This window comes from Chlorocebus sabaeus, chromosome 13 (genome assembly GCF_047675955.1).
Source record: "Chlorocebus sabaeus isolate Y175 chromosome 13, mChlSab1.0.hap1, whole genome shotgun sequence".
NCBI lineage: Eukaryota > Metazoa > Chordata > Mammalia > Primates > Cercopithecidae > Chlorocebus > Chlorocebus sabaeus.
This window is the reverse complement of record NC_132916.1, coordinates 95,924,174-95,951,221: the sequence shown is the minus strand read 5'-3', so window position 1 is coordinate 95,951,221 and position 27,048 is coordinate 95,924,174. Positions and strand designations below refer to the sequence as shown.

Genomic DNA, 27,048 nt, shown 5'->3' with positions numbered 1-27,048 from the left:
CCTTACCCAGCCCTTCTAATGGTTGTGCAAGCCTCAATTCCTCTTTCAACTCTCTCCAACCCATCAAAAACCTAGCACCATTTCTATTTTCTGATTAAATCCTGACTGATACTGGGGCCAGGGATTCATTCTCTTTTATGCCTCTTTTTTCTTATAATACAAAAGCTAGGGGTATTAGTCAGTGAGAAAGTACTTATTGAAAGCACACGCCAGGTGCAGTGGCTCATGCCTGTAATCCAGGACTTTGTGAGGCTGAGGTAGGTGGATCACCTGATGTCAGGAGTTTGATAGCAGCCTGGCTAACATGGTGAAGCCCTGTCTCTACTTAAAAAAAAAAAAAAAATTAGCCAGGCATGGTGGCAGGTGCCCATAGTCCCAGTTACTTGGGAGGCTGAAGCAGGAGAATCACTTGAACCCAGGAGGTGGAGGTTGCAGTGAGCCGAGATCACACCACTGCACTCCTGCATGGGTGACAGAACGAGACTCCATCTCAACAACAACAACAACAAAAAAAGCACATAATTACATAATTTATATTGCAGTGTGTTAGGTATGAGGGCTCACATCAAGATAAAGTCCCCAAATAAAACAGATAAAATAATGACCATGCATATATAAAATGTATATGTAAACACAATAACTAAAAGTTTGTGCCAAGGAAAGATTGGATCAGGGAATCTTCTGGAGGCAAGAAAATCTCTAAGATGTTTCCTTTCTTTCTAAAATCTTCTGCTGGGCAAACGTTCAGCAGGCAGCCTTCTTGGACATGGGCTGTCGTCCTGGACTGCATCCATCCTGAGCTCTCTGATATGCCATCCTGCAGGGCAGCACTGTCACTGTCTGCCAGGGGCACAGGAAGAGGGAGGCCTGTGAATGAAGAAATGTAGTATTTAATTTTCTGCTGCTTCCTGGACACTCACAGGGTGTAACTGGGAAGAATTTGAGGCTGCGAATAGTTCCATTATAAGGTACACCTATCATTTAGAAGGAGTTGGGCTTCAAGACCGAAAATGCTGCCTCAACTGGCTTAAACCACATGGAATGGATACAGGAACAATCAGAGGCCCCATGATGCCACCCACCGAGGTTTGTCTCGTCCTCTCTGCTGTCCTCAGCATCAGTTCTATTTTGATGCTGTCCTCCCTGTGGAGGCAAGACAGCTGCCACATTCCTAAGTAACACATCTAGAAACAAAATAACATTGGGTGCCAAAAAGGGAGCATGGTTTCTGGTGTTCATATTTTCAGAAACAAAGAAAACTCTCCCTCTAAACTCCCAGCAATCCACCGCTCTTGCATGTCCCACTGGCTAGAAGTGAGTCACAAGCCCACCCCTAAACCTATTATTGGAAAGATAATGGGGCCATACAAATGGGCTTAGTTCAGCCAGGATTCAGCCCTGGAAGTGGGGTAAGGCCCCTGCTTTGTGCCACACTGGAAAGGGATGAGTGCCTGAGACTGGGGCTTTGACAATAGAAAATCAGAAGGGGATACATATTGGTTTCTCTAGAAATGATCTGATCAAAATAGTAGTTACTGGCTGGGCACAGTGGCTCATGCCTATAATCCCAGCATTTTAGGAGGCCAAGGCAGGAGGACTGTTTGAGCCCAGGAGTTCAAGACGAGCCCAGGCAATATAGTGAGAGACCCAGGCTCTACTCATCAGCCCTCATGAGAAAAAATTTTTCTGGGCATGTGGTATGTGCCTGCAGTCCCAGCCACTCGGGAGGCTGAGGAGAGAGGATCTCTTGAGCCTGGGAGGTCAAAGCTACAGTGAGCTGAGATGGTGACATTGCACTGCAATCTGTCTCCAAAAGAAAAAGAAGAAGAGGTAGTTAATTATTGTAACAGGAAGCAAGGAGGGCCTCAGATTTGTCAGTGTTGTTCATGACAACCACACACTTTCAGAAAGTTTCAGTGGGATTCATACCTTACTTTGCACCACCACACTCCACGGGGCTTGGATGCAATTGTCCTCTATGTAAATGTGTATTGTGTATTCAGCTATTCCTGGAATTCTATTTTCAATCTATTTTCAATTCTATTTCAATCCTGATTAATTAGAGGGATACTTCTTTACCACGACAAAGTCATGGTCAGAAGAGAAGCTCAACATTGTACCGAGGTCACAGAAATAGAATTCCATTATTGTGCCTAGAGCAAGCTGAGTCACATGGGTGGAAAATTTTAGATTTCAGTATTGAGGGGCCACCAGAAAATATTCAAAAATATGTAATGAATAGCTTTCCATAGAATAAGACAATGCCATACGTGGCCCACCTGGAGATGACTTGATCTGGTGTTTTCTCGATGTTATTAGGGATTCCTGCAAAAGCAAACAAGCAAAAAACAGTGGTTCCATTGTTAACTATATTAGGGAAATGTTGACCTAAACAGGGTAAAACAGGCATATCTACTTTAGGACCTCTCAGAGTTGTTGATACGGTGCCACAAACTGTGGCTCTCCAAAAGGGGACATTATATTCAGTGTTTCTCAAACATATTTGATCACAGAATACAAAATGGAATATGGTGAAACTGATGTGCAGAATCCACTTTGGGAAAGGCTGCTCAGGCCCTTCATTTTACAGCTAAATAAACTGAGGACCTGTGAAATGAAGGGATGTGTCCAAGCTTGTTCCATTAGCCAGGATTCCTCGGGATACAAACGGAAGCATCAAGAGAGTTTGAAATTTAAAAAAATGATTAAAGTAGGCAGGATTAGGGAAGCCAACAAGATATAGTGAGACACCCAGGGAATCACAGCAGTTAAAAGCTATTGCCACCCCAACCCTAAAGGGGAAAGAGAAGGAAACTTGTTACTGGAGCTCAGCTGAGAGCTGGAGAAACGGAAGGGCTGCCTGTCAGAACTGTCATGGGGTAGGGAAGAAGGGGATAGATACGTGACCTCAGCCTGTCTCTCCTCCTGTCCTCCCCTTTCCCACTGGTGATGCCCATTGGCCAAATCCATGTGGAAGCCAGAGGGCGGAAGCCTGGTGATGTAGTCTGTAGAGGTCAGCCTCCCAGGCACAGAGCTGAGCAGAGAAGGGTGAGCACATATCTGTGGGGCAGGTGGGGAATAAACAGCACAATTATATAGCTAGTATTTTGCCTTTTTCATTTTTTTAGAAAAGTTTACCTCGTATATTTCATAAACTTATGTGAGTTGGCATAATACAATTTAATGCAATATAAAACAAAAAAATACTAAAAACATAAAGTAATGGTTTTCAAGATGTGGTCTCAAAGTGTGATTTCTAGGGGTGTCCAAGACCCTTTCAGATCTGCAAGGTCAATTTGTAATAGCACTGTGATGTTATCTCGTGTTTTTCTTTCACTCTTTCACAGGCAACCCGTGGGTTTTCCCATGCTGAGTGACGATGTTATTGACTGCTAATGGAATGTGTGCCTGTGCATTCTCGTGATTTAAAATTGCCCCATTTTAATTTCTAATATAGTAGATGATAAGCATTACTCAAATAAACACAGTTTCTTTGGGTCCTCAATTATTTGTGATGTAAAGAAACCCTGAGACCAAAATGTTAAAGAACCACTGATGTAAATGTAGCAAAACGACAGATGTGTCCAGGTGAGAGGTGAAGCCAGCTGGACTTCCTGGGTCCAGTGGGGACTTGGAGAACTTTTCCGTCTAGCTAGAGGATTGTAAATGCACCAATCTGCACTCTGTGTCTAGCTAAAGGATTGTAAATGCACCAATCAGCACTCTGCAAAAACGCATCAATCAGCGCTCTGTGTCTAGCTAAAGGATTGTAAATGCACCAATCAGCGCTCTGTAAAAACGCACCAATCAGCATTCTGTTTCTAGCTAAAGGATTGTAAACGCACCAATCAGCACTCTGTAAAATGGACCAATCAGCACCCTGAAAAATGCACCAATCAGTGCTCTGTAAAATGGACCAATCAGCAGGATGTGGGTGGGGCCAAATAAGGGAATAAAAGCTGGCCACCTGAGTGAACAGTGGCAACTCACTCTCCTCCCCTTCCACGCTGTGGAGGCTTTGTTCTTTTGCTCTTCCCAATAAATCTTGCTGCTGCTTACTGGGTCTGCACTACCTTTGAGAGCTGTATTTTAACACTCACTGTATTGAAACACTCACTGCAAAGGTCTGCGGCTTCACTCCTGAAGTCAGTGAGGCCAGGAACCCACTGGCAGGAAGAAACTCTGGACACATCTGAACATCTGAAGGAGTAAACTCTGGACACACCATCTTTAAGAACTGTAACACTCACCGCGAGGGTCCATGGCTTCATTCCTGAAGTCAGCAAGAACAAGAACCCACCGGAAGGAGTAAATTCCAGACACACAGGTACTGGAAAGGAACTATTCTTCACGCTGGGCACCAAATCTTCTAGGTTATCTAACAGCAAAGTTGATAGGAAACAAAAAGGTTAGATGGTAAGTCATCTGTAGAGCCTGAGATGTGACTTGGGGAAGTTTTCCAACAACAAAGTATAAGAAGCTCTTGTGTGGAGTTCATGTATAATGATCTACTTATCTAGAAATGACATATGGGATACTGGATAATAAAACAAAGTATCTTTATTGCAAGAGTGGTGCATTAGTTTCCTATTGCTGCATAATAAATGATCACGCATTCGATGGCCTAAAAACCATACCCATTTGTTATCTCACCATTTTTGGGGGGTCAGGAATCTGGGCATGTCATAACTGGGTTCTCGACTCAGGGTCTCACAAGGCTGAAATCAAGGTGGATTGCATTCTCATCTGGAGGATGCAATGGAAATGCTAGGATCTGCTTCTAAGCTCCCGCAGATTGTTGGCAGAATTCGTGTCTTTATGACTGTAGAATTAATGGCAGCTTGCTGCTTCAAAACCAGCAACAGAAATGAGTCTCTCTGCTTCAGGTGTCAAACTCCAGGAAAGGCCTGGCCCCTCTTTAAAAGGCTCACTGATTCGGCCAGGCCCACTGAGGGCAAATGCTCTTTTGTTTAACTAAAAGTCACTTGATTAGGGATCTTAGTTATACCTGAAAAAAGTCCCTTCGACTTTGCCGTAAACATAATTACAGGAGCGGTATTTCCTTACTTTTGTCCTATCTTATGGTTAAAAGCAAGTTATGGTTTCCACCCACATTCATGGCAAGGGGATTAAGAGCATGACTCATTAGGGGTCACCCTATCGTGTATCTGTCAGAGGTGGGGAACAGATTCAACCATAATCAGAAGGGTTTTAATACGAAGGGTTTTAATACAAAGGCATTAGCACAGGTACATGACCAAACTCCTGAGTGAAGACCTTAGAAGTAATATTCTTTGGGGCAAGATTCCCCTTGTGTGAACAACATTCCAGACTCTCAATCAAAACACTACAGTCAAAATCAGAACACAGAAATACGGAAGCATTGCTACCTTGGACAAATGAAGCAACGACAAACATGATGTAAAACGTGAGTCAGAATCAAAATAAAGTCGCACCAGGATCCTACAATTCTGCTACTTATTGGCTTGGTGAATTTGGCACCTCTAATCGTCATTGGCAAACACTAATCCTGCTGTAAAAGCTAATTAGGATTAAGGAGCATTATCCTGGAGGCCAAAGGGATGTGTATGAGGTTTTAAAGGCCCTAATATATGTCTTTGAATTTATTAGACTGATATTTTAGTATTTTCCAAAGTTCTCTTCCTGAAAACTGTTGAGAAAAAAGCTGATAGGATTTTTAAATGAATATCCTACAGATGAGGGGGTATTGAAGGAATTTTCTAGGAATAAACTAGTCTAACTTGGGGGTGATAATTTCCTTCTGTAAAGATGGAGGAGGCCACTCTCTATGCCCATGATGCAGAAACAATACTTGTAGAATTTGTTAGAGGAGCTCACTCATCTAGAAGACAAAAGTTACTATTTTGGGGAGACGGGAACAACTTCAGTGGCTCTTTGTGCTCTGTACACAGTCTGCTCTCAGAAATGTTGATTGAAGATGAGGATGAAGATAGTGAAGATGAGGAAAATGATAATCCTCAGAGAGTTCAAAACACTACCTCTAAATAGCTGTCTTTGCTAATAATGCCTTGTTACTGGCCAGGACCATGTGATATGGGAAACAGGGCTGGCCTCCAGCTGAGGAAGGGGAGAGAATAGAGAGGAGAGGGGAGGCTGCCAGGGCAGGGAGCTCTTGGGTGGAAGGCAGAGAGCCTCAGAGACAGATTTCACCTAATGTAAATGTTTCCCAGAATGGTTGCTATATTTGTTCTAAGTAGTTTGCTTATGCCAAAAGTGCATATTTTCCCAACAGTCCTCAGGAAATAAGACACAGAAGTCTGTCTTTAATTTTCATGATATCCTGCAATTTAAATCAGTCTGGATGCATCTGTGTGGTTTTTATTTTTTGGTATTGTTTAGATGTAATTAAGCAAATCAATATACAGGTACTTAACTATATATTAACAGGGCCATTTGCTAACAAACTTAGTTATAGGATGGAATTATACCGTAGTAAATATTTAAAAACTTGTAATAAATTCAATTATTATCAAGTCATTACTCAGAATCTGAATTTATAGATATATTACCATATCTTGACAGGAATTTATATTGATTGGATATTTTGAATATTAATAAAATATAGAACTTAGTATTAATAAGTGGAACTACAGTACAATTTTAAAAAAGAGAAAAACAAAATTGTGATTTTTCTAGTTTTTTAGAATTGAAGGGGTTAATATGTTTCTCTGAGTCTCACATATTTGTATTTGCCTCTATGGCTATCAAAAATTTATAAAAGCTACTCTAAGATTGGTTATTTTATTTTTTGTTTTTCCTCCATTTATTTGTGTTTATTAAGGAAAACGGTAATGGAGCTAAAGGTAGGTGAGTCGCCTATAATAAGGAAGCTACAGTAATTAAATTATTGTAAGGCCACCCCTCGAGCTGTCATTCGAAAGGATGAAAGCTTAATTTTTCCATCAACAAAGTAAATTTCATCCAAGCTGTTGTTTAGAATGCCACATGCATTTAAAAATTATATGTTTAAACTAATCAGGAGCAAATGGAATTTAAACCCCTCATCAAAATAACATGGATAGATTGTAAATTTATGGAGCATTTTCACTATAGAAAATTAAGTCCATTCAAAACATATCCAGGATTCATCAGGCAGACGGGGCAGTACTGATGTAAACTACCCACTGTGTGAGCTTAAGGCAGAAAGGTCTCTAATAAATTAGAGTAAATAGCAGCTGAACTGGCCTCACCACGGCTTGTCTGTTCAACCTGGCAAGGAAAAAAAGTTAGCATTAATTGGTATGCTCTAGGCTCTCTCAAAGGAACAGGCACTTAGAGCAATTAAGTCAGATGCAGAAAAACAGCTCTGCATTGAAAAGCTGACAGCAGGACTCCTGCACAATATACGTAATGAGTGGCTGAGGACTTTAATGGATGGAGGCTTGGAGACTAATGGACAATTAATGTAAAACAGATGACTTCCCTTGGAGATGACAGTCTTTTGAAAGGCGCTTCACCTGCTGCTCGAACAAATGCGGCTAAAGCGAAATGAAAACAGGAACGTGGTCTCATTGAACAAGGCTAGAGCTAGTATTTGTGTCCCTGCTTTCTCCTTGAGTATTTTCAAAAACTAGGTCAGGAATTTAACAATTCCCTGCAGCTGGTGGTGCAAGCCCCCTCCTGTGGCCTCCTGCCATCCAGGGTGGCCTGAGATCACTGACTGTGCCTCTTGAGCCTTTTGAGAAGCTGCCCTAGCTCGCCTTGTTTAACAGGCAAAAAGAAGACAGGCCATATTATAGTGTCCCAGCCTCACTTTTAAAATGACAACAAACCACCCAACATAGAAATTGCAGTAAATACATATTGGAACATCTCTTAGAAATTGAAGAACATGGTTTCTTCTCAAACTAGGCTATTTTAATTGTGCTTTAATTTTAAGTTAAGATAACTGGAGTCCTTCAAATTTAAGCTTTATAAGCACAGACAGGCTCCCTCCTTATGATAAGTGGTTGTGTACCGAAAGCAAATAATTGTTTGCAAAGAGAAACTCATTTCCTGTAGAAACAATGCTGCAATGGCATTTAAGTTTCCACGTGATCTTCCCCAAATCTGTTTAATCCAGATGGAAGCTTAACACAAGTCAGCCTGAGCCCTGGGTCCTGGAACAGGGAGGAGACAGCTGCCCCTGTGGGAGACGGGAAGGAAGAGGGAGAAAAAAGATGTTTCCCTCTCTTTCTTAGTGGGAAATGGGATTGGACTGAGCTATAATTTTGAGTTACAAATTAATCCTTGGCAATTTTCTATCTTCTAACACCCCTTTACTCAACACTCAGGAAATCAGTGCCTTATGTCATTTAAGTCACTAGGCATTTCACCCCTGCCCCCAAGCCCCCAACTCCTCTCCTCACTACAAATGTACATATCTTAGCAATTCCCCACTTGTTCTCCTGTAATTTTTCTTCCATTTTCTCATAACAGTATATCTCATCTAGAAATTGAAGAAAGCATCTTGTATGGGCTAACGAACACATTTGGTTGATGACCTGAGCACTCCCAGAAACCTTTGCATATTAAAGAAAGAATTGCTTCTAAACTCACATGCATGTCCCATTGACAGAATTTCTGTAAGAAAAAAAAAAATCAAGTCAACATTTCAGGTATCTAATTCAAAAAAATCCAGAGTGCAGGAGAAATGTATTAGGATATTTGTTATAGCACTGAAAAGTAGAAACCACATAAAAGTCAATGAGAAAATGCCTTAAGTGTAATATATTCATATGGTGTCAGATTATGCAGGAGTTATGTGGGCACATTAGAAAATTAGCAAACGTCACTCTTTTCTCACAGCCTGCTTAGGTTTCAGCCCCCATGTGCCTGCTCAGCAAGACATGGTTGAGCAGGGTGAGATTTGCACAGCTCAGTTTATAAGCTCTGCCCCTCCCTGCAAAGTGAACACAGAGTCATGGCAAGGGAAGAACTTGGATTAAGGCAACAAATATTAATATATGTAGATTGTATGTTTAATCCAGAAATTCATGTAGCTGGTGTGGCATTTACTAAAAGTTGGGTAAGCAGGAAGTATATATTTTCTTCAAATCAAATTCAGTATGACTGCCATCCCCTATGTCGCTGAATTGCAAGAAATTCAGTCTTCATTATTTGTTTCCTCTCCTCCTTCCTGGGTTTACATAAAAATTGGAAGGATTATTTGGTGCCCAGAAAATGAACAAGTCTCTCAGTGGGTCCAGGGTGCTATGAATCTTCACCCCCAGGCTCCAACTGAGGCGGTTGGCTCTCCCAGTTCTGCACCAAGCTGCTTCCCTTCAAGCCCTCTTCTCACCTGAGTGCAGCCTGACTGGGGGCAGTGCCAAGAAAGGGACTTGGGGAATGTCCCTTCCTCGCATTTCAAAAGCTTCCATGTTCCCTGGACAAACTCACTGACCCATTCCCGCTTGTGCCAGCCCTCTCAGTGAGCTCAGGTTTCAGGCAAGGGAGGTAGGTTTCCAGGTGGCCAAGAGGAGCAGTTACCTTAATGCAGTAGTTCTCAGCACGTGGGTTCCGGCCTGCAGCGTTGGTATTAAAGGGATAGTTACAGTTAGAAGGAGAAATACCTAATGTAGATGACGGTTGATGGGTGCACCAAACCACCATGGCATGTGTATACCTATGTAACAAACCTGCACTTTCTGCACATGTATCCCAGAACTTAAAGTAAAAAAACAAAAAACAAAACAAAACAAACAAACAAAAAAAGGCAATTCTTGAACTCCATCCCAGACTTGCTGAATCAGAAACTGGGGGCAGAGCCCAGCATGCTGCATCTTAAGCCTTAAAGGAACCTGGGCTTTTTTCTCTGACCTCACAACAAACCACTCAGAGGGCAAAGGTTCTGGCTACCTCCTTTAAATGGAGAAGGGAAAATAGAGAGGTAAAAGCAAAACAGTCCTCATTCTTTCAGATACCTCTACAGCAGCAAAAAAATTAAAAAAAAAAAAAAAAATCCCACATAAATACTTTAATGATCTCTCCCCTCTGATAAGGCACCGTGTAAAGCAAAGTTGAGATTTATAAAGGATGAAGAAAACCTGAACTCATTTGATCTACACCCCACCAACAAATCCTCGCCCCTACCTTCAAGGTTTAAGAATTCAGGAGGCTTTATCCTGAAAAAAGAGCATGCTGAGAAATAAAGGTCAAGTATTTAGACTAGGCTGTTCCACATCTCCATGGAATGAAGAAATGTGTGGACACCCCTGGAATTTCAATTGGTTCTCCTTTTACAAGGATTTTTATACTAATCAAGATGGAACCAGCACATAACTTCCTTATACTAAAGAATTTCATATTAAGAAAATACAATATCCCCCCAATCTATTATATTAGATAAATGCTAATTTTTATCACATCATCTTATTTCAACTTTGTTATAAAGGCTTGATTCATGCAAAAGTGGAGAGTCATCATTTTTGTTCTTAAACCCAATTAAATGTCACTTCCTGATTCATCCTCCTGCTGCTCCAGATACTTCTAACACATTTCAGACCTGAAATTTTTTAAGCTGCTTCTTCTTTTCCAAGTGATTTTAAGAACCTGACATTAAAACATAATTACATGGCGGAAAAATACTTTTGAAGCTGCTCAGTGTGACTTTTTTTAATAGTGAGTTTTCTGACTTGCATGCCTCAGAGGATGATTTTCTGAGCTGTGTATAACTTGACAGCATCTCTGCGGGCCCATTAGTCACCTTACAAAATTGCATGAACTCTTTCTGGATCCCTGGGGTAGCTAAAACTTAGCAATAAATGAATGGATTATGCTTCATACAATCATATTTTTAAACTGTATATTTTAACAATCAAGACTGTTGAACAGTTTTTGGCTTTTGAGATTACAGTCACAGTTATTACTCTATGATTCCCTTTTTACAGATTCAAAAGATTTTAAAGATAAATGAAGCCTGAATTGGCCTCCAAGTTTTACTTGAGGAAATCCAGGCTATAGATCAATTCAGACCTTGATCAAGGTCACACAGCGTGGTTTCAGTGCAGCAGGAATTGGACTCTCAGTCCTCCACGCTTTCCTCTCACTGCCAATTGTCAGGTTTCAGCCAATTCTTAATTTTTCACTGGCCAGAAAGCAAGGCCATTACCTTCCATCACATGATTGCCACCTAGTGGCGACAGTGGTCACTGATGCTTATGCAGTGACTGGACTCAGGCCAGGAAAGAAATAGAATAAAAATTAAATCATCTTTAAAATGTATCGAGAGTCTACTATTCTGTTAGGTGCTTTATTTATTTTATTTAATCCTCTAAAGATTATAAACTAGGAATTTTTATTCAAGAAGAAATGAAGCTGAGAGAGATGAAGAAACTTGCCCAAATTCACACGCCTCTATCAGTGGGGCAGGAACTGGATCTTCTTCCCTGAACTTAAGTCCCTGTCCTGTAACTTTGACCTACATATGGTTGGACTCTCCTAGCTCTTAGCAGTCCTTTCTGATCTGTGATATTTCTCAGGCTGCAGTGACTGGCTCAGAGAAAGCCAGTAAGACCCACTGACACTTTTGCTAATACAGTCGAGGAAGAGGCAGGTACTATTTTCCACTCACAGAGATAGTGGTAAAAACAGTGTGAGTCCGGAAGCTGTCTAAGCCCTGCAAAGTGGAACTGGGAATCAAGTCACCATGGAGCCAGAAAAGCTGAGATAGAGAGAAACTGAACCTGGTGACATCCCTTGTGCCCCCAATTCCAGTTGTGTTTGAAGCCAGCTGTGCTGCTGGGTGTTTCAGTTAGAGCAAATAAATGCCTTTATAATAATAAATATTAGTGTGAGATGAGGTTTCTGTGTTTTGTACTAAAAAGTCCTGATTAATACCAAGGGTTTGCCCTTCTTTGGTTCCTTCTCTTTTCCTCTTTTCAGCTGTGAACAAATCAGCATTTGCATTGTGCCTATGCTTACAAGGCACAGGTCTGTTTTCCAAAACCTGTTGTCCTATTCTTGGAGTTGTAATACTTAAGTGAAAACATTATTTCAAAATATTTAAATATAATTTTAAAATAAGCATTCTACATAAAAAGACCAAATGCCTTGAAAAATATCTGATTTCTCATCCTAAGTATCATCTCCACTAGAGCAATCAGGAAGTTTACAATCTAAAGCAATTATTGTTTCATTAAGGCAAGAACTGAATAGAGCTTTGGGGCTTGTGAGAGAGTCTAGCCATCTGTCCAGGATTCATGTGTCATTGTGGTTGGAGGAGTGTGGTGGGCTTTGTCAAATGAGATATATTCCCTTGAGAATATCATGCATTTATTCAAGGCAAGGTCAAGATGTATGAATATTTTGGGAAAGGTAGCCATACAAATCAATATTTTTAAAGAAAATATTTGTTATGTATTTTTGGATAATGGGAAAAATAATTTCTTAAAATTATTTATTGCTTTCTTAATGTTCAGAATAAGAAATTTATTACATGCAATTTTCTAAACCAGACAACTTGTTGGGAAGTAAATTGTTTACTATTTCAGTGACAAAATAAATAACTTGATGCCAGAAGACAGTACCATGCTTACAATTTGTTTTCCCAATGTTACTGCCTACCCACTTTTAGAGACTTTTCTAGTTGGCTTGAGGATTTGTTTGCTAGTGGCCTGGCTGATAGCCCTCCGAAGCAACATTCGAATGCCTGTCACAAAACTGTCTAACAAAGATGTTTCGGCCCAGCAAAGGAAGTTTTTTTTATTTTTTGCTTGTTTCTATTTGAGGCTGCTGTGTCAATGAGAGAAAGGCTTTTTTTTTTTTTTTTTTTTGAGGCGGAGTTTCGCTCTGTCGCCCAGGCTGGAGTGCAGTGGCCGGATCTCAGCTCACTGCAAGCTCCGCCTCCCGGGTTCACGCCATTCTCCTGCCTCAGCCTCCCGAGTAGCTGGGACTACAGGCGCCCGCCACCTCGCCCGGCTAGATTTTTGTATTTTTTAGTAGAGACGGGGTTTCACCGGGTTAGCCAGGATGGTCTTGATCTCCTGACCTCGTGATCCGCCCGTCTCGGCCTCCCAAAGTGCTGGGATTACAGGCTTGAGCCACCGCGCCCGGCCGAGAGAAAGGCATTTTGCAAGTAATATATAAAACCGTGAACAGACCCTGGCTACTATTTTTACTAATGTGATGGTTAATACTGTGTCAACTTGATGGGATTGAAGGATACAAAGTATTGATCCTGGGTGTGTCTGTGAGGGTGTTGCCAAAAGAGATTAACATTCCAGTCAGTGGGCTGGGAAAGGCAGATCCACTCTTAATCTGGGTGGGCACCATCTAATCAGCTGCCAGCTCAGCTAGAGTATAAGAAGGCAGAAAAATTTGAAAAGAGAGACTGGCCTAGACTCGCAGCCTACATCTTTCTCCTGTGGTGGATGCTTCCTGCCCTTGTACATCGGACTCCAAGTTCTTCAGTTTTAGAATTCAGACTGGCTATCCTTGCTCCTCAGCCTGCAGACAGCCTGTTGTGGGACCCTGTGATCATGTGAGTTAACACTTAATAAACTCTCCTTTATATATATCTGTATTCCATTAGTTCTGTCCCTCTAGAGAAACCTGACCAATACAACTGATTTATCGCAGTGATATTTTAAAACTATTTTAAAGATTATTGACCAAGGCAGCTCTGTCTTGCTGGCTTCTACCCTCCCTACAGTGCTCCAGATTTTCAAGTTGTTCTCTGAGAAGCCTCAGGAGGAACCAGAAGAAAGGGTCAAGTGAAGTTCTGTCTACCATTACAACAATTAACCGCTTCTTCCACTCTTCCCATAAAACTAGAGCGAGCTCTTTTTCTGTGTATTAGACTCCTTAAAAGATTTTCTTTCACTAATTCAACAATTGTCTGCTTAAAAGCAACTACCTTCTCAGACTTAGGCTAAGACATTGTGATATTCTACTGAACAAAAAAAAGGCATGCACACTACATTTATGTTGTAGTGGAGGAAACAGTCAATATACAAATAAACAAGAATAAACAAGATCATACTGATGGAAGTGAGTTGATAAAGAGGATAAAGTGATAGTGTGATAAACAGTGCTGAAGGGGGCATGCAACATTAGAAAAGGTGATGAGAAAATGCCTTGCTGAGAAAGCAATATTTAACTACTTTATTTGATCCATTAGAAGAATTTAACCAAAGCGGAGACCATGGCTTATGCTTATAATTCCAGCACTTCGGGAGGCCAAGCCAGGAGGTTCGCTTGAGGCCAGGAGTTCAAGGCCAGCCTGGGCAACATAGGGAGACCCTGTCTCTATCAAAAAAAAAAAAAGAAAGAAAAGAAAAGAAAAGAAAAAATAGGAGTGCATGGTAGCACATGCCTGTGCTCTCAACTATTCAAAAAGCTGAAGTGGAACGATTCCTCGAGCCCAGGAGTTTAAGGCTGTAGTGAGCTGTAATTGCAGCACTGCACTCCAGCCAGGGTGACAGAGTGAGACACCTGTCTCTTTAAAAAAGGGTGAGAGTGAAGCAGGAGTAATATGACCCAAAATTTTAAAAATCATTTGTGTGTACCTGGTAGAAGAAGGCAAAAGGGAGTGAAAGCAGAATAGCCAGTAGGAGGCAATTGAGATCATCCTGGCAAGAAATCATGGTGGTTGGGATTAAGATACTAGCAGTGGAGATAGAGAGAAATGAATACTTCTGGGTGCATTTCAGAGGAAGACAGAACTTACTGAGGATTTGGAAACAATGCATGAAGTAAATAAAGGAAACAAGGATAACTAGTTTTTCTGGTTTTGACCAGTTGGATGAATGATGATGCCTCTTACTAGGATAAGAAACACATGGGAAAGAAACAAGAGTGAGTGGAGATTGTAGAAATAAAGTTTTATTTGGACAGTTCTGGTTTTAAATACCTTATATAAGCCAAGATGCACAGTAAGCAGTTTTATATGGAGATGGGAACTCAGAGAAGAGATCAGTCTGTTTAGATCTAGTTGAGAGTCCTAGATCCAAATCATTGGGGAGAAAGAGATCATGAAGACATGGACCCGAGGTTGTGTTCCAGGCAAGCAATTAAAGTTCGAGCAGAGAAAGGGGAAGTGGGATCACACAAAAATCTGGGAAAATTGATGGGTTCTGCTGAAAACAACTCCCACATCCCAAAACAGAAAAGAAATCTGCAACAATTACCATGGATATTACCAGCACTAAGCCTCAGGAGTACTCCAAAAATCTCTGGGCAGAAGCAGGAAATCTTGGCCAATGATTCAAGAAGGATACCAGGAGACTTCAGTGAATTCTGCTGCTTTTAAGTCTTCAAAGATGATAATAGCTAATTTAGGAAGAACAATCCCATCCCTTAAGGGCTATACTCCAGAAAAAAATCATGCCATGATCTTGGGTGCCACAGCTATGGCCCATAGCTTGTTTACATTCACATGGTCATCATTCTCAGTGGATGCCTCCACATGAGGATGGCTAGATCAGAAAGGCTGTCACTGAGCAATGGCCTCAGTGGCTGACACATAGAAGCCACTATGGCACTGGATTTTGGAAAAAGAAAAAAAAAAAAAGCTTTATTGCAAGTTGACTGACAAGGAGACAGGAGCCAAAACTCAAATCTTTCTCCCACTCTAGAGGTGGGGTAAGCTTTTATGGCATCTCTAACTAGTCCCAGATGATTCCAGTATAGCTAATCTGCCATGTTGGTGGTGTTAACAACTAGAAGGTTAAAGCTGTCTCTCATTCCACATGCCAGGGCTACATGACTTTTAGTCTTGGCTCTGTGCCATCTGTAACAACTTAAGCAATGGTTGATAGGTTTAAACTGGTCCTGCAGTTACAAGGCCAGACTCAACTGCTCTATTCAAAATTGACTCTTCTTCCATGTCCAACGAGGAGTTCCCTATTGAGCACAGATTACCACTTCAGAAAACCCTATGGTGAATTCTTCAGGAGCCCCTCTCAAATTTCCCTCCAGATAAGCTCAATTGGAATCATTAGCCATCCACAAGATAAAGTTGAATAATGTTCCACCACAATAAGGAAAGAATAAGGACTTCTCCATCCTTTTATACCCAGAAAATTCTTTGTGCCAAAGAAATTTGCAAATATGCACAAATTTTCTAATTACTAGATCTGCATCCTAAGAAGTACTAGAAAGGTCAGATTTAAAGGGTAAAACTGCAAAGGAGTTTACCAAACCCATTCCATATGTCGGTAGGAACCTTCTTTCCTAATACAATCAATCCTCATTGTTCCCAGATTTCAGATTTGTGAATTTTCTACTTGATAACATTTATTTGTAACCCCAAAGTCAGTACTCCTGGAGCTTTCTCAGTCATTCACGGATATGCCCAGAGCAGCAAACACGTGAGTTACATGCTTCAGCTGAGAACAAACAAGGCAGTACTGTGCCTTCTTGTTTCAGTTCTTATACTGAAAATAAGCGTCCTTTTTGCATTCTATTTAGTGCCACATTTTTTTGTTTTTGTGCCTTTTCTTGGTGATTTTGCTGTTTACAATGCCCCTCAAACAGAGTGATCAAGTTCTGTCTAGCATTGCTAAGCACAAGAAGACTATGATGTAGCTTATGGAGAAAGAAATGTTGGATAAACTTCAGGCATGAGTCATAGTGCTGTTGGCTATGAGTTCAATGTTACTAAATCAATATATATTAAATAAGTTGTCTTTAAACAGAAACACACATAAAAGAACGGTATGTGTTGATCACTTTGCAAAAATGTTTTGACCAGACTCTCAGGGATCTAATCCTGTATTTCTCCTAGAAGCAATGGTTCAGTATCTGGTAATTCAGTGTTTGTGGTGACTTTAGAAAACATAGCTACCGGAAATAACAAGAATTAATTGTGTTTATATTATCAAAGGGACAACACTCCACTGAATTTCCCAAAGGAAGATACCTGTATCAAAGTGACAGAGGTCTCCATCCTAAAGAAGGCAGAAGTGTACCTGACAACTTTTAAATGGCAGATTCTCTTCATTATGAAAAGACAAAAACAAAACATCAACAAACAGAAAAATCAGCAAAACAAACATTTAAAGTGTTGCTTAACTAGTCTCACGTCTATCCTCCTAAGGAAATATACGTGTGTGTGCGTGCGTGTGTATTGTGTATATGTATATATGCACACACAAAATACATATACATAAGAGAAATATAATCTAATATACTATATATTATACTATGTATAATACATAAAATAGAAAAAATATATTTTTATAAAAGAAAAAACTAAGCACCAGCTCCACAGTAAAATTAATAGTACTTGGAACAAATTCTGGCGAATCATAAAAATATTAGTGTAGTATGCTGAAACAAAGAAATCATACAGATATAGAGATAGTTATTTTGATACTTAATATATTAAGAATTAAAACTAAACTGGGCCGGGCGCGGTGGCTCAAGCCTGTAATCCCAGCACTTTGGGAGGCCGAGACGGGCGGATCACGAGGTCAGGAGATCGAGACCATCCTGGCTAACATGGTGAAACCCCGTCTCTACTAAAAATACAAAAAAATAAGCCGGGCGAGGTGGCGGGCGCCTGTAGTCCCAGCTGCTCGGGAGGCTGAGGCAGGAGAATTGCGCGAACCCGGGAGGCGGAGCTTGCAGTGAGCAGAGAGCGGGCCACTGCACTCCAGCCTGGGTGACAGAGCGAGACTCCGTCTCAAAAAAAAAAAAAAAAAAAAAAAAAAACTAAACATAACCCAAATATTAATATACCACTATACTCCTAACCCACGTAATTATGTAAAATGTTTTCTTAGAATGAGGTATAAAAAAGTTCATATTTTTTGTTTATTCCTTGGAAGTATTAGTAGGAGATTATTAAATAATGGTACAAACACATGCTCAATTATTATATAACTATTCATAGTCATATTTTAGATGAATATTTAATATGGGAAGATGTTGACTCTAATGAATCTATAAAATCATATGCACAGTATGATCACAATTTTTAAAAAATTATATATAAATGTTGCAAATATAATAAAGCAAGCCTACAATATTTGAAGTTGCAGACCTTGGCTATGACATTAAATGTAATTTTTGCTTTGTACTGTTCTGAATTTTCTATGTTTCTACAACTATTATTACACTATATAATAAAAAGCTATCATTAATTATGATTGCTATAATTTAACAGTTTGGGGGATTTTTGAGAGAGGGTCTTACTCTGTCACCCAGGCTGGAGTGCAGTGGCATGATCATGACTCACTGCAGCCTTGACCTCCCTGGGTTCAGGAGATCTTCCCACTTCACCCTCCTGAGTAACTGGGACTACAGGTGCACACCACCATGCCTAGATAATTTTTGTATTTTTTGCAAATATAGAGTCTCACTATGTTGCCCAGGCTGATCTCAAACTCCTGGGCCCAGTGATCCGCTCAGCATGGCCTCCCAAAGTACTGGGATTATAGGCGTGAGTTCCTGTACCCAACCAATTGAACAGTTTTTATTATTCAAGCCTAGAAAGCATTCACACTTATTTTTATATACAAAGCTACATTTTTATCATTTGACATCTCAAATAATTGATGTTTCTTTAAGTTTTACAAAATCTGAATGAAATGCAACAAGTCACCATCAATAAATGGCATTTTCTAACAGTTAACGACAACATGAACAACTCTGCAGATAATACAAAAACTCTTCTTGGTTAGAAGCGAGTTGCAATTTTCATGCAGAAAATACATCTTTCCAATGCTGAACATCAAAATAAGCTTGTCTTCCTGGTGTACCTTGCCTCTGGCAGACAGAAGAAGGAGACTACCAGATTGTCAAGAAACAGGGAAATACTGGGAGTAGTTAACCTTCATAGCATATGTCATAAATCATGATATTAATGGAAAGGAATAAAATAATAAGAAGATATAGAGAAAATGGTCTAGACTCATATGGCATGAAGATAAATACCTGCACTAAATTATGCAATATCTCAGTACCCAGAACATACCCAGTAGCAAATGGTCTTCATCAGTTGTATGAATGATGTCAATAGGCTAAACAATGTTATTTTTAATAAGGAAATGTCACGTATTTTGGTATCTGTTTGAAACCCAGTTGATCCTCATGCGGAACATTAAAAAGAATTCCTAGTTAATACTAAGCCCTCATTTTAACATTAATTATAAATGTATTAATATGTAAACTTTAGTAAGTCCGTTAAGCAATAAATTTTAAGATCCTCTGGGTTCATTTCAAGTTTTTAAAAAATAAGCACGGGCTATCTTTCTCTCATTCTTTATTTATAAAAAGATCATCTAAGAGTTGTAAACCAATCAGCGTTTGCCCGTAGGTTTTTATTTCTCTGCTACCATTTGTTCATATATGTGCACTCTGTTTTTGTTTTTCTCTTTAATGGTCTCTGTATGTTACATTTGTTTTCCCCTTTAGGACTGGTTTTGTCCAATGGATATCTCAGAGACAATTCTGACTCAGCAGGCCTCTGAGTCAGAATTCTGAGGGACTGCAGAAGATAAAAGACTGGCTATTTAGACAGGCTTCAAATGCAGATAACATACGCAACTTTGAGGATCCACTTGGCACCATGCTGAAGTAAGATCATAAGGCCAGAGAAAGCAAAAGTAATCACACAGCTTCAGGCTGTAGGCCACCAACACTGCCCTTTCTTGCTCCCACAGTCCCAGGCGTTATCTAGGATCCAGGATCAAGGGCAAAAGACTAGGTAACATTGGACTTAATTATATCTTCATACTCATTTTCCAACCCTTTGGGAAAAGGGCTGTAGCCGTAGAAATAAGTCTGTCAATTGGAAGTATTTGTGCTGACCCTCCAGGATTTACTAGTTCAGTGATGAACATTAGTAACTGGCATGACTTCTGCGGTGCTGGAGGGAGAAGAGGAGACACATACACTCAATAGGAGCCCCAGTACTCCTTATACCCAGCCTGTGGTTACTAAACTGTCTGAAACTAAGGTAAGTGATTGTCCTGGGGAAACAGTAAGTATCTGTGTCCAACCAAAATCTCAGTCAGACAGAAGACAACTCTTAGGAAGATGGTGTTTGTACTAGTTTTCAGCTTTGTTTGGGAAAATGTTCATAAACTTTTATAAATGTCTGCATTGACCAACGTTTCTTCTAGGTTGAGGCAGAAGAATCACTTGAGTCTGGGAGGTGGAAGTTGCAGTGAGCCAAGATTGCACCATTGCTCTCCTGCTCTCCAGCCTGGGCGACAAGACAACTCTTTTTGAGACAACTCCGTCTCAAAAAAAAAAAAAAAGAAAAAGAAAAAAGAAAGAAAGAAAGAAAAGAAAAAATAAGATTGATCTCTAAAATTTTTTTCCTTTCATTTCATTTTAGTTTTAAACTTTCTTGTGTTTTATTTTTAATTTGAAACTTACAATTACTGTAAAGAGAAAATATCTCTGTTCAGACTTCAAATACTAGGACAGTAATGCCACTTACTTCATTAAGACCAGGATATTTTAACCTCACAGCAAAACCAGCAAAGAACCAACAGATTTGCTATGTATGGTCCCTATTGATATGATAAGTAATGCCTTTTTATACTTGAAGAGTCATCAATCATCTTCGGCCTAGAAAAAGTGAAGAAAGGAAAAAAAGGTCCTGAAGAAATGGTTAAAAAGATTGTTCAAGGCAAAATGTATATTTAAAAAATACAGGGTTATGGAGAGTTTTACTGAACTCCATGAACTTGGGAACTGGCAAACCATTTTTACTTCTGCGTAAGGCACATTCAGGGAACAAATTAGACATTTGTTGAGAAGCTGCAAGACAGGTTAATTAACTTTCTTTTATAGAACAAAAGGCTACCATTTGATGTGAAATCCTCAGGAGGCTATTCTGAATTGAGTGATTCAGGCAGTAATATTTATTCCCTTTGAATTCCATTTGAGTTTATTGATTCCTTCATCTAAGAAATAAACCATCAAGAAAAAACATGAAGCAGCTGTAGAGACAGCAACCAGGGTTTTCCAGGCTTTACTCTAAATCACAAGAAAGGATATGGTCTAAATTGCTTCCATTCATATATGCTTCTAGGCTGTTCCTTATGTGAAAAATTACTTATCTTCCAACTTCTTCTTTCATTAAGCTAAGATGGAAGCCTAGTAGCTAGCAATAAAGAACATTGCACTAAACAATTGGAAAATGATCTTTCCTAGGAGACTAACTAAATGAAAATATGTTGGATTTTATCATCAGCATGAGTTGAGAAGGATGTTCTTTTTATCTATGAGATGGTTTTTTGGGGCTATGCAGACCTGGAGTGCCAGCACTTGCTGGAAATCATAGCTGTAGGGAAGACAGCTATGATTAATGATTCCACAGCGCCCCAGGTATATGGCACATAAAGTTCATTTGCATTTCCGTTTACATAACAAAATATATCTAGTAATAAACAATGCCTTCAACCTTGATCTTTTCCTAAACGAATCCTATTCATTAATCAAACTAAACCATTATTCTAAGCCCCAAAAGCTTAATATACTGCAAAACATTGCCAGATACAGTGAGGAAGAGTTGATTTGTGATTGTGGTGATAAAAAGAAGAATGGGCTTTTGTTTCCTTTATGTTTTCCAAAGCTTGCTGTTTAAAACACACCTAAAATTCATAATTTAAAACCTTCGGTTTCTTCAGCAAGTGATATCTGTTTGTCATTCAAATAGCTGCCGCTTGCAAAGGGCCACACATCATAGAAACTGTAGAGCAAAGCCAGTGTTTCCATTTATAAACATGTGAAGACAGATGAGGGGCTAGGAGTCCACCCGGGAATAGAATAACCTAGCATAGAACATGTAAAAAATCTCACTCTGGCTGCAGCCCAAAGGTCTCTGAAATCTTCAATCACATTTTCTTGGCTGACTCATACCCTGCAGCATGTTGCCATCATGTTACATATATTTACTCTCTCCTAAATTTTAATTTATCACTTTACCCTAGGAACTGTTCCTTGTGGTATAAAAAATTTACAGTAATCCAATTTTAATTATTCAGTCATTTTAAGATCCATTGACTTTGACAACATGTATAAACAACCCTAAATATTTTTTATCTCTTGGTCTAGTGATTCCACTTTTAGTAATCTCTCCTGAGATAATAACTGAATATAAGGTTAAATAAGTTTGTGTGTGTGTGTCAGGATGTTTATCACAACATTATATGATAGAAAAAAAACAAAATACAATAATAGAGAAATTTTTAAATTTTTTCAAATCATTTAAAAAATAAAATTTAAAACAATTACATGATAAGATATTAAATCCTCACTAAAAATAATGTTTTAGAAGCTATTTGGGAAAAGTTTTGTTTTCATTTTAACTATAAAAATACAGACTAAAACAGAATGTTACAAAATTTACTATACATGAAATTTAATATACTTGTGATAAATTTGCAAGCAGCATGCATTTTTTTTTTCTTTTTGAAATCAAAGGAAATACATCGAAATAGTAAACTTGGTTATTCTTGAGTGGTTAATTCTGAATGATTTAAACAATTTTCTTCTATTCACTACTTTCTAAGTTTTTTTCATTTATTAATGATCAGAAAAAAGATATAAAGTCAGTAAGTATAATTATAGAATGCAAATACCTTTTATGTGATTATCACATGCTTTATGCAGTCTACTATTTACAAGACTATATGAAAGTTTTTTATTCTTTTTATTTTACTCAGAAGAAAACTAAACTGTTTCCAGGCTTTTAATTTCCCTAGTATAGCTTCAAGTTTCTCACCCAGGAGGGAGTTAAAGGTAATATATTGCCATCTAGATTTGAATGGCCATCAAAGAAAAATATAGCTAGGGCTAAATTTAAAAATTAAGACACATTAGAAATGTATTACATCTCAGCAAACTAGGAGTAGAGAGAAACTTTTTCAACTTGATAGGAACATCTACAAACTCTAACATCATATTTAATAGTGTAAAACTAGAAGCTTTAGTGCTAACATCAGAAAGAAGGTAAGCATGTCCCCTCTCACCATTCCTTTTTAACATCATAATGGATGCACTAGCTAATGCAATAAGACAAGAAAAGGAAATAAAAAGTATACAGACTGGGAGCTGGGCATGGTGGCTCATGCCTGTAATCCCAGCACTTTGTCGGGCCGAGGTGGGCAGATTGTGAGGTCAGGAGATTGAGACCATCCTGGCTAACACAGTAAAACCCCATCTCTACTACAAATACAAAAAAAAAAAAAAAAAAAAAAAAAAAATTAGCCTGGCGCAGTGGCAGGTGCCTGTAGTCCCAGCTACTCGGAAGACTGAGGCAGGAGAACAACGTAAACCTGGGAGGCAGAGCTTGTAGTGAGCTGAGATCGCACCACTGCACTCCAGCCTGGGTAACAGAGCGAGACTCCATTTCAATAATAAAAAAAAAAAAAAAACAAAGCAAACAAACAAAAACATAAAAACAAAAACAAAAACAAAAAAACACACAAAAGTGTACAGACTGGGAAGGAAGATATAAAGCTGTCTTTATCCACAGATGACATCTTTGTCTATGTAGAAAATCTGAAAGAATCAACAAAAAAACTAATAAGTAAATATAGCAAGTTTTCGGGATATGAGGTTATTATACAAAAGTCAATTGTTTTCTCAGCAACAAATAGGTAGAATTTGAAATTAAAAACATACCCCCACTTATATTAACACCCTGGAAAATGAAATACTCAGGTATAAACCTAATAAAAATTAATAAGATTTCTACAAGAAAAACTACAAAGCTCTAATTAAGAAATCAAAGAAGAACTAACCAAATGAGATATTTTATATTCATGGATAGACTCAATTTTGTCAAGATGTTTGTTCTTCCCAACCTGACCTTTAGATACAAATAATCCAAGTCAAAATCCCAGCAAGTTATCTTATGGATATAAACAAATTGGTTTTAGAGTTTATACAGAAAAGGAAAAGATCTAGAATATTCAACAAAATATTGAATAAAATCAAAGTGGGAGGATTGATAATATCCCACTATATTTACTATAAAGCTGTAATCAAGCATAGAATTGGTAAAAAGAATAGAAAAATACATCAGTGGAACATAATAGAAAGCCCAGAAAGAGAACAACAATAATATAATAAACTGGTCTTTCACAAACAAGCAAAGGCAATATGATGAAGATAGTCTTCCACAAATGAGTGAACATCCACATGTAGAAAGTTGAACATAGATTCATATCTCATGACCTTCACACACACACACACACACACACACACACAAACAACTCAAAATGGATCATAGACCTAAATATAAAACACGAAGTATAAAATAAATATCTAGGTTGGTGTAAAAGTAATTGTGGCTTTTGCCATTACTTTTAATGGCAAAAACCACAGATATTTTTGCACCAACCTAATAGACTTTTTAGATACAACACCAAAGGCACAATCCATGAAAGGAAGAATTGATAAGCCAAACTTTGTAAAAATTAAATAAATTTTTCTGCTCTGCAAAAGACACTGTCAAAAGAATGAGAACACAAGCCACAGACTGGGAGAAATTATTTGTAAAGATGTATCTGATTAAAAACTGATATCCAAAATATACAAAGAACTTTTAAAACTCAAGAATAAGAAAATGAACATCTTCATTTAAAAATGGGTCAAAGACCTTAATAGACACCTAACCAAAGACGCACAGCAAATAAACGTGAAAATCTGCTTCATATCTTATGTCATCAGGAAAATGCAAATTAAAACAACAATGAAATACCACTACATACCTATTATAATGGCCAAAATCTAGAACATTGACAATACCAAATGCTGACAAGGAAGTAGAACAACTGGAACTCTCATTCATTGCTTACAGGAATGAAGACTGGTACAGACACTACAGAGGTTAGTTTATCAGTTTCTTACAAAACTAAACAATACACTAACTGTATAATCTAGTGATCACACTTCTTGATATTTACCCAAGGGAGTTGAAAACTTAGGTCCACACAAAAACCTGAACGTGAATGTCTTCAGCAGCTTTATTAATAAATGCCAAAACTTGGAAGCAACCAAGATGTTCTTCAGTAGGTGAATGGATATACTGTGGTACATGTAGACAATTGAATATTATTCAGTGACAAAGAGAAATGTGGGAAATGTGTATCTTCAGTTCAATTTTGCCGTGAGCCTAAAGCTGCTCTAAAAGTTAAAGCTTATTTAAAATAACTGTTGCAAAATAGCAAAGTAATTAATAACTTCTCATCCTGAGAAACAATTTTTAATCTGATGAAATGAAGGAAAGAAGCAACACATTCTAATATATTCACGTTTTTAAAGAGTTCACATAGTCCTCAACTCTCATAGTCCTCATCTCTGATAACTGCTGTGTTATCACACAACCAATGGCAAATGTTTTCCCATAGCAGATTACAATTGCCCAGAACATATTGCATTGGTTGAATAAATTAACAAATTATTTTTATTTGGAAAAAATTTTAAATGACTCATAATTTTTGGAAACAATTTTGCACCATTACCAAGTGTTCAGTGTATCACATCCAGTGTAGAATCCATATTAGTGGAATAGCATATGGTGTTCAGTTTACCACTTCATTTTGCACATACTCATTATTTCAATTTTTTTTTGGAAAGTGTTTTGGGAAGTAAGTCACATTTGTTTTTTCACTTTCACATTTTTCCAAGTCTTTGTACAGCAATGGATTAACTTGCATAATTAGATGATTCCTGTAACATTTATACCATTTAAAAACCTCACTGTTGATCATGACTCTGAAGGGTAAAATTTTTCACTTAAAACTTAACTATAAATATCTTTTAGCACTCCAGAGATAATACTGAATTGCCTTTGTTCTTTAAGACACTGATCCAGTGTGTTTGTGTTACGTATACAGTTGGTCCCTCTTATCTATGAGTTCTCTATCAGTGGATTCAACCAACTACAGATCAAATATATTTTAAAAATAGAAAAAATAGTTATGTCTGCATTGAACATGTACAAACATTTTTTCTTGTCATTATTTGCTAAACATAGTATAACAACTATTTGCACAGTATTTACACTGCATTAGATATTATAAGTAATCTAGGGATGATTTAAAGTATACCAGAGGATGTACATTGGCTATATGCAAATATTATGCTATTTTATGGGGGGACTTGAGTATCCATGGATTTTGGTATCCATAGGGAGTCCTGGAGTGAACGCCCCATGGATACCGAGGGATGACTGTAATACAAGTAAGCACAGCTTCCTTGTACTCCGTGTAGTCTTTGCGACTAAGAAATTCCCAAATACAGTCTTTCAGCCTGAACACTCACCTTATGTAAGCTGTGTCTGTCTCATTGAAAGCAGTTTACAATTAATGCAACCTTTAGTGTTGGTCTAAGCTAGTTGAGATCTCAACATAATCTAACCATTTACAGTTTTTTCACATCTGTTTGTAATTCATCTTTTTGTTTATTGTACATTCACTTTAGTTATCTGCACATACTATTAGGATCACAATTTTGAAAAAAGCGATCATTCATTTAACAATGTTGAGTAAAATTATTGCCTTCTGTAGCTGAACATAATGAAAGAAAACATGGTACTTAACAAAATCAAGTATTCATCAAAGTGGAGCTGCTGCTGACCATCTGGAGTGTTCAATTGAACCTAAAATTTTTCTTTTTTGCTTTCATTTTCTTTCATTTTTTTTGTTTTCCTTTTGAAAGTGTTCTAATTCTCATAAAAACATTTACCTTTTCAGTTGTAATGTTTATTACCTTTTTTGGCTATTTTTTTCAATGTTTATTTATTTATTTATTTATTTATTTATTTTACTATACTTTATGTTCTAGGGTACATGTGCACAACATGCAGGTTTGTTACATATGTATACATGTGCCATGTTGGCGTGCTGCACCCATTAATTCTTCATTTACATTAGGTATATCTGCTAATGCTGTCCCTCCCCCCTTCCCCCGCCCCACAATAGGACCCAGTGTGTGATGTTCCCCACCCTGTGTCCAAGTGTTCTCATTGTTCAATTCCCACCTATGAGTGAGAACATGCAGTGTTTGGTTTTCTGTTCTTGCGATAGTTTGCTGAGAATGATGGTTTCTAGCTGAATC

At 38.4% G+C, this 27,048-nt stretch overlaps 1 protein-coding gene across 1 annotated transcript; it reads right to left on the bottom strand.

The window, feature by feature from the left end:
• Window positions 1-405: 405 nt before the first annotated feature.
• LOC103239974 (uncharacterized) lies at window positions 406-9,747 on the bottom strand. Its single transcript, XM_073022703.1, has 5 exons — window positions 9,171-9,747; window positions 8,581-8,604; window positions 4,251-4,378; window positions 2,908-3,060; window positions 406-867 (listed from the first exon to the last, which is right to left on the bottom strand). The coding sequence occupies exons 2-5, from the start codon at window positions 8,591-8,593 to the stop codon at window positions 745-747; spliced, it is 417 nt and encodes a 138-aa protein (XP_072878804.1). The 5' UTR covers window positions 8,594-8,604; window positions 9,171-9,747; the 3' UTR covers window positions 406-744.
• Window positions 9,748-27,048: the final 17,301 nt, after the last annotated feature.

What these genes read in the sequence shown, in the direction of transcription:
- LOC103239974 (XM_073022703.1), bottom strand. An exon ending in TGAAGCCATGGACCCTCGCG is followed by an intron (nt 3,061 to 4,250) that starts GTGAGTGTTACA and finishes CCTGCCCCACAG; the next exon opens with ATATGTGCTCACCCTTCTCT. An exon ending in AGGAGGAGAGACAGGCTGAG is followed by an intron (nt 868 to 2,907) that starts GTCACGTATCTA and finishes CTTCATTCACAG; the next exon opens with GCCTCCCTCTTCCTGTGCCC.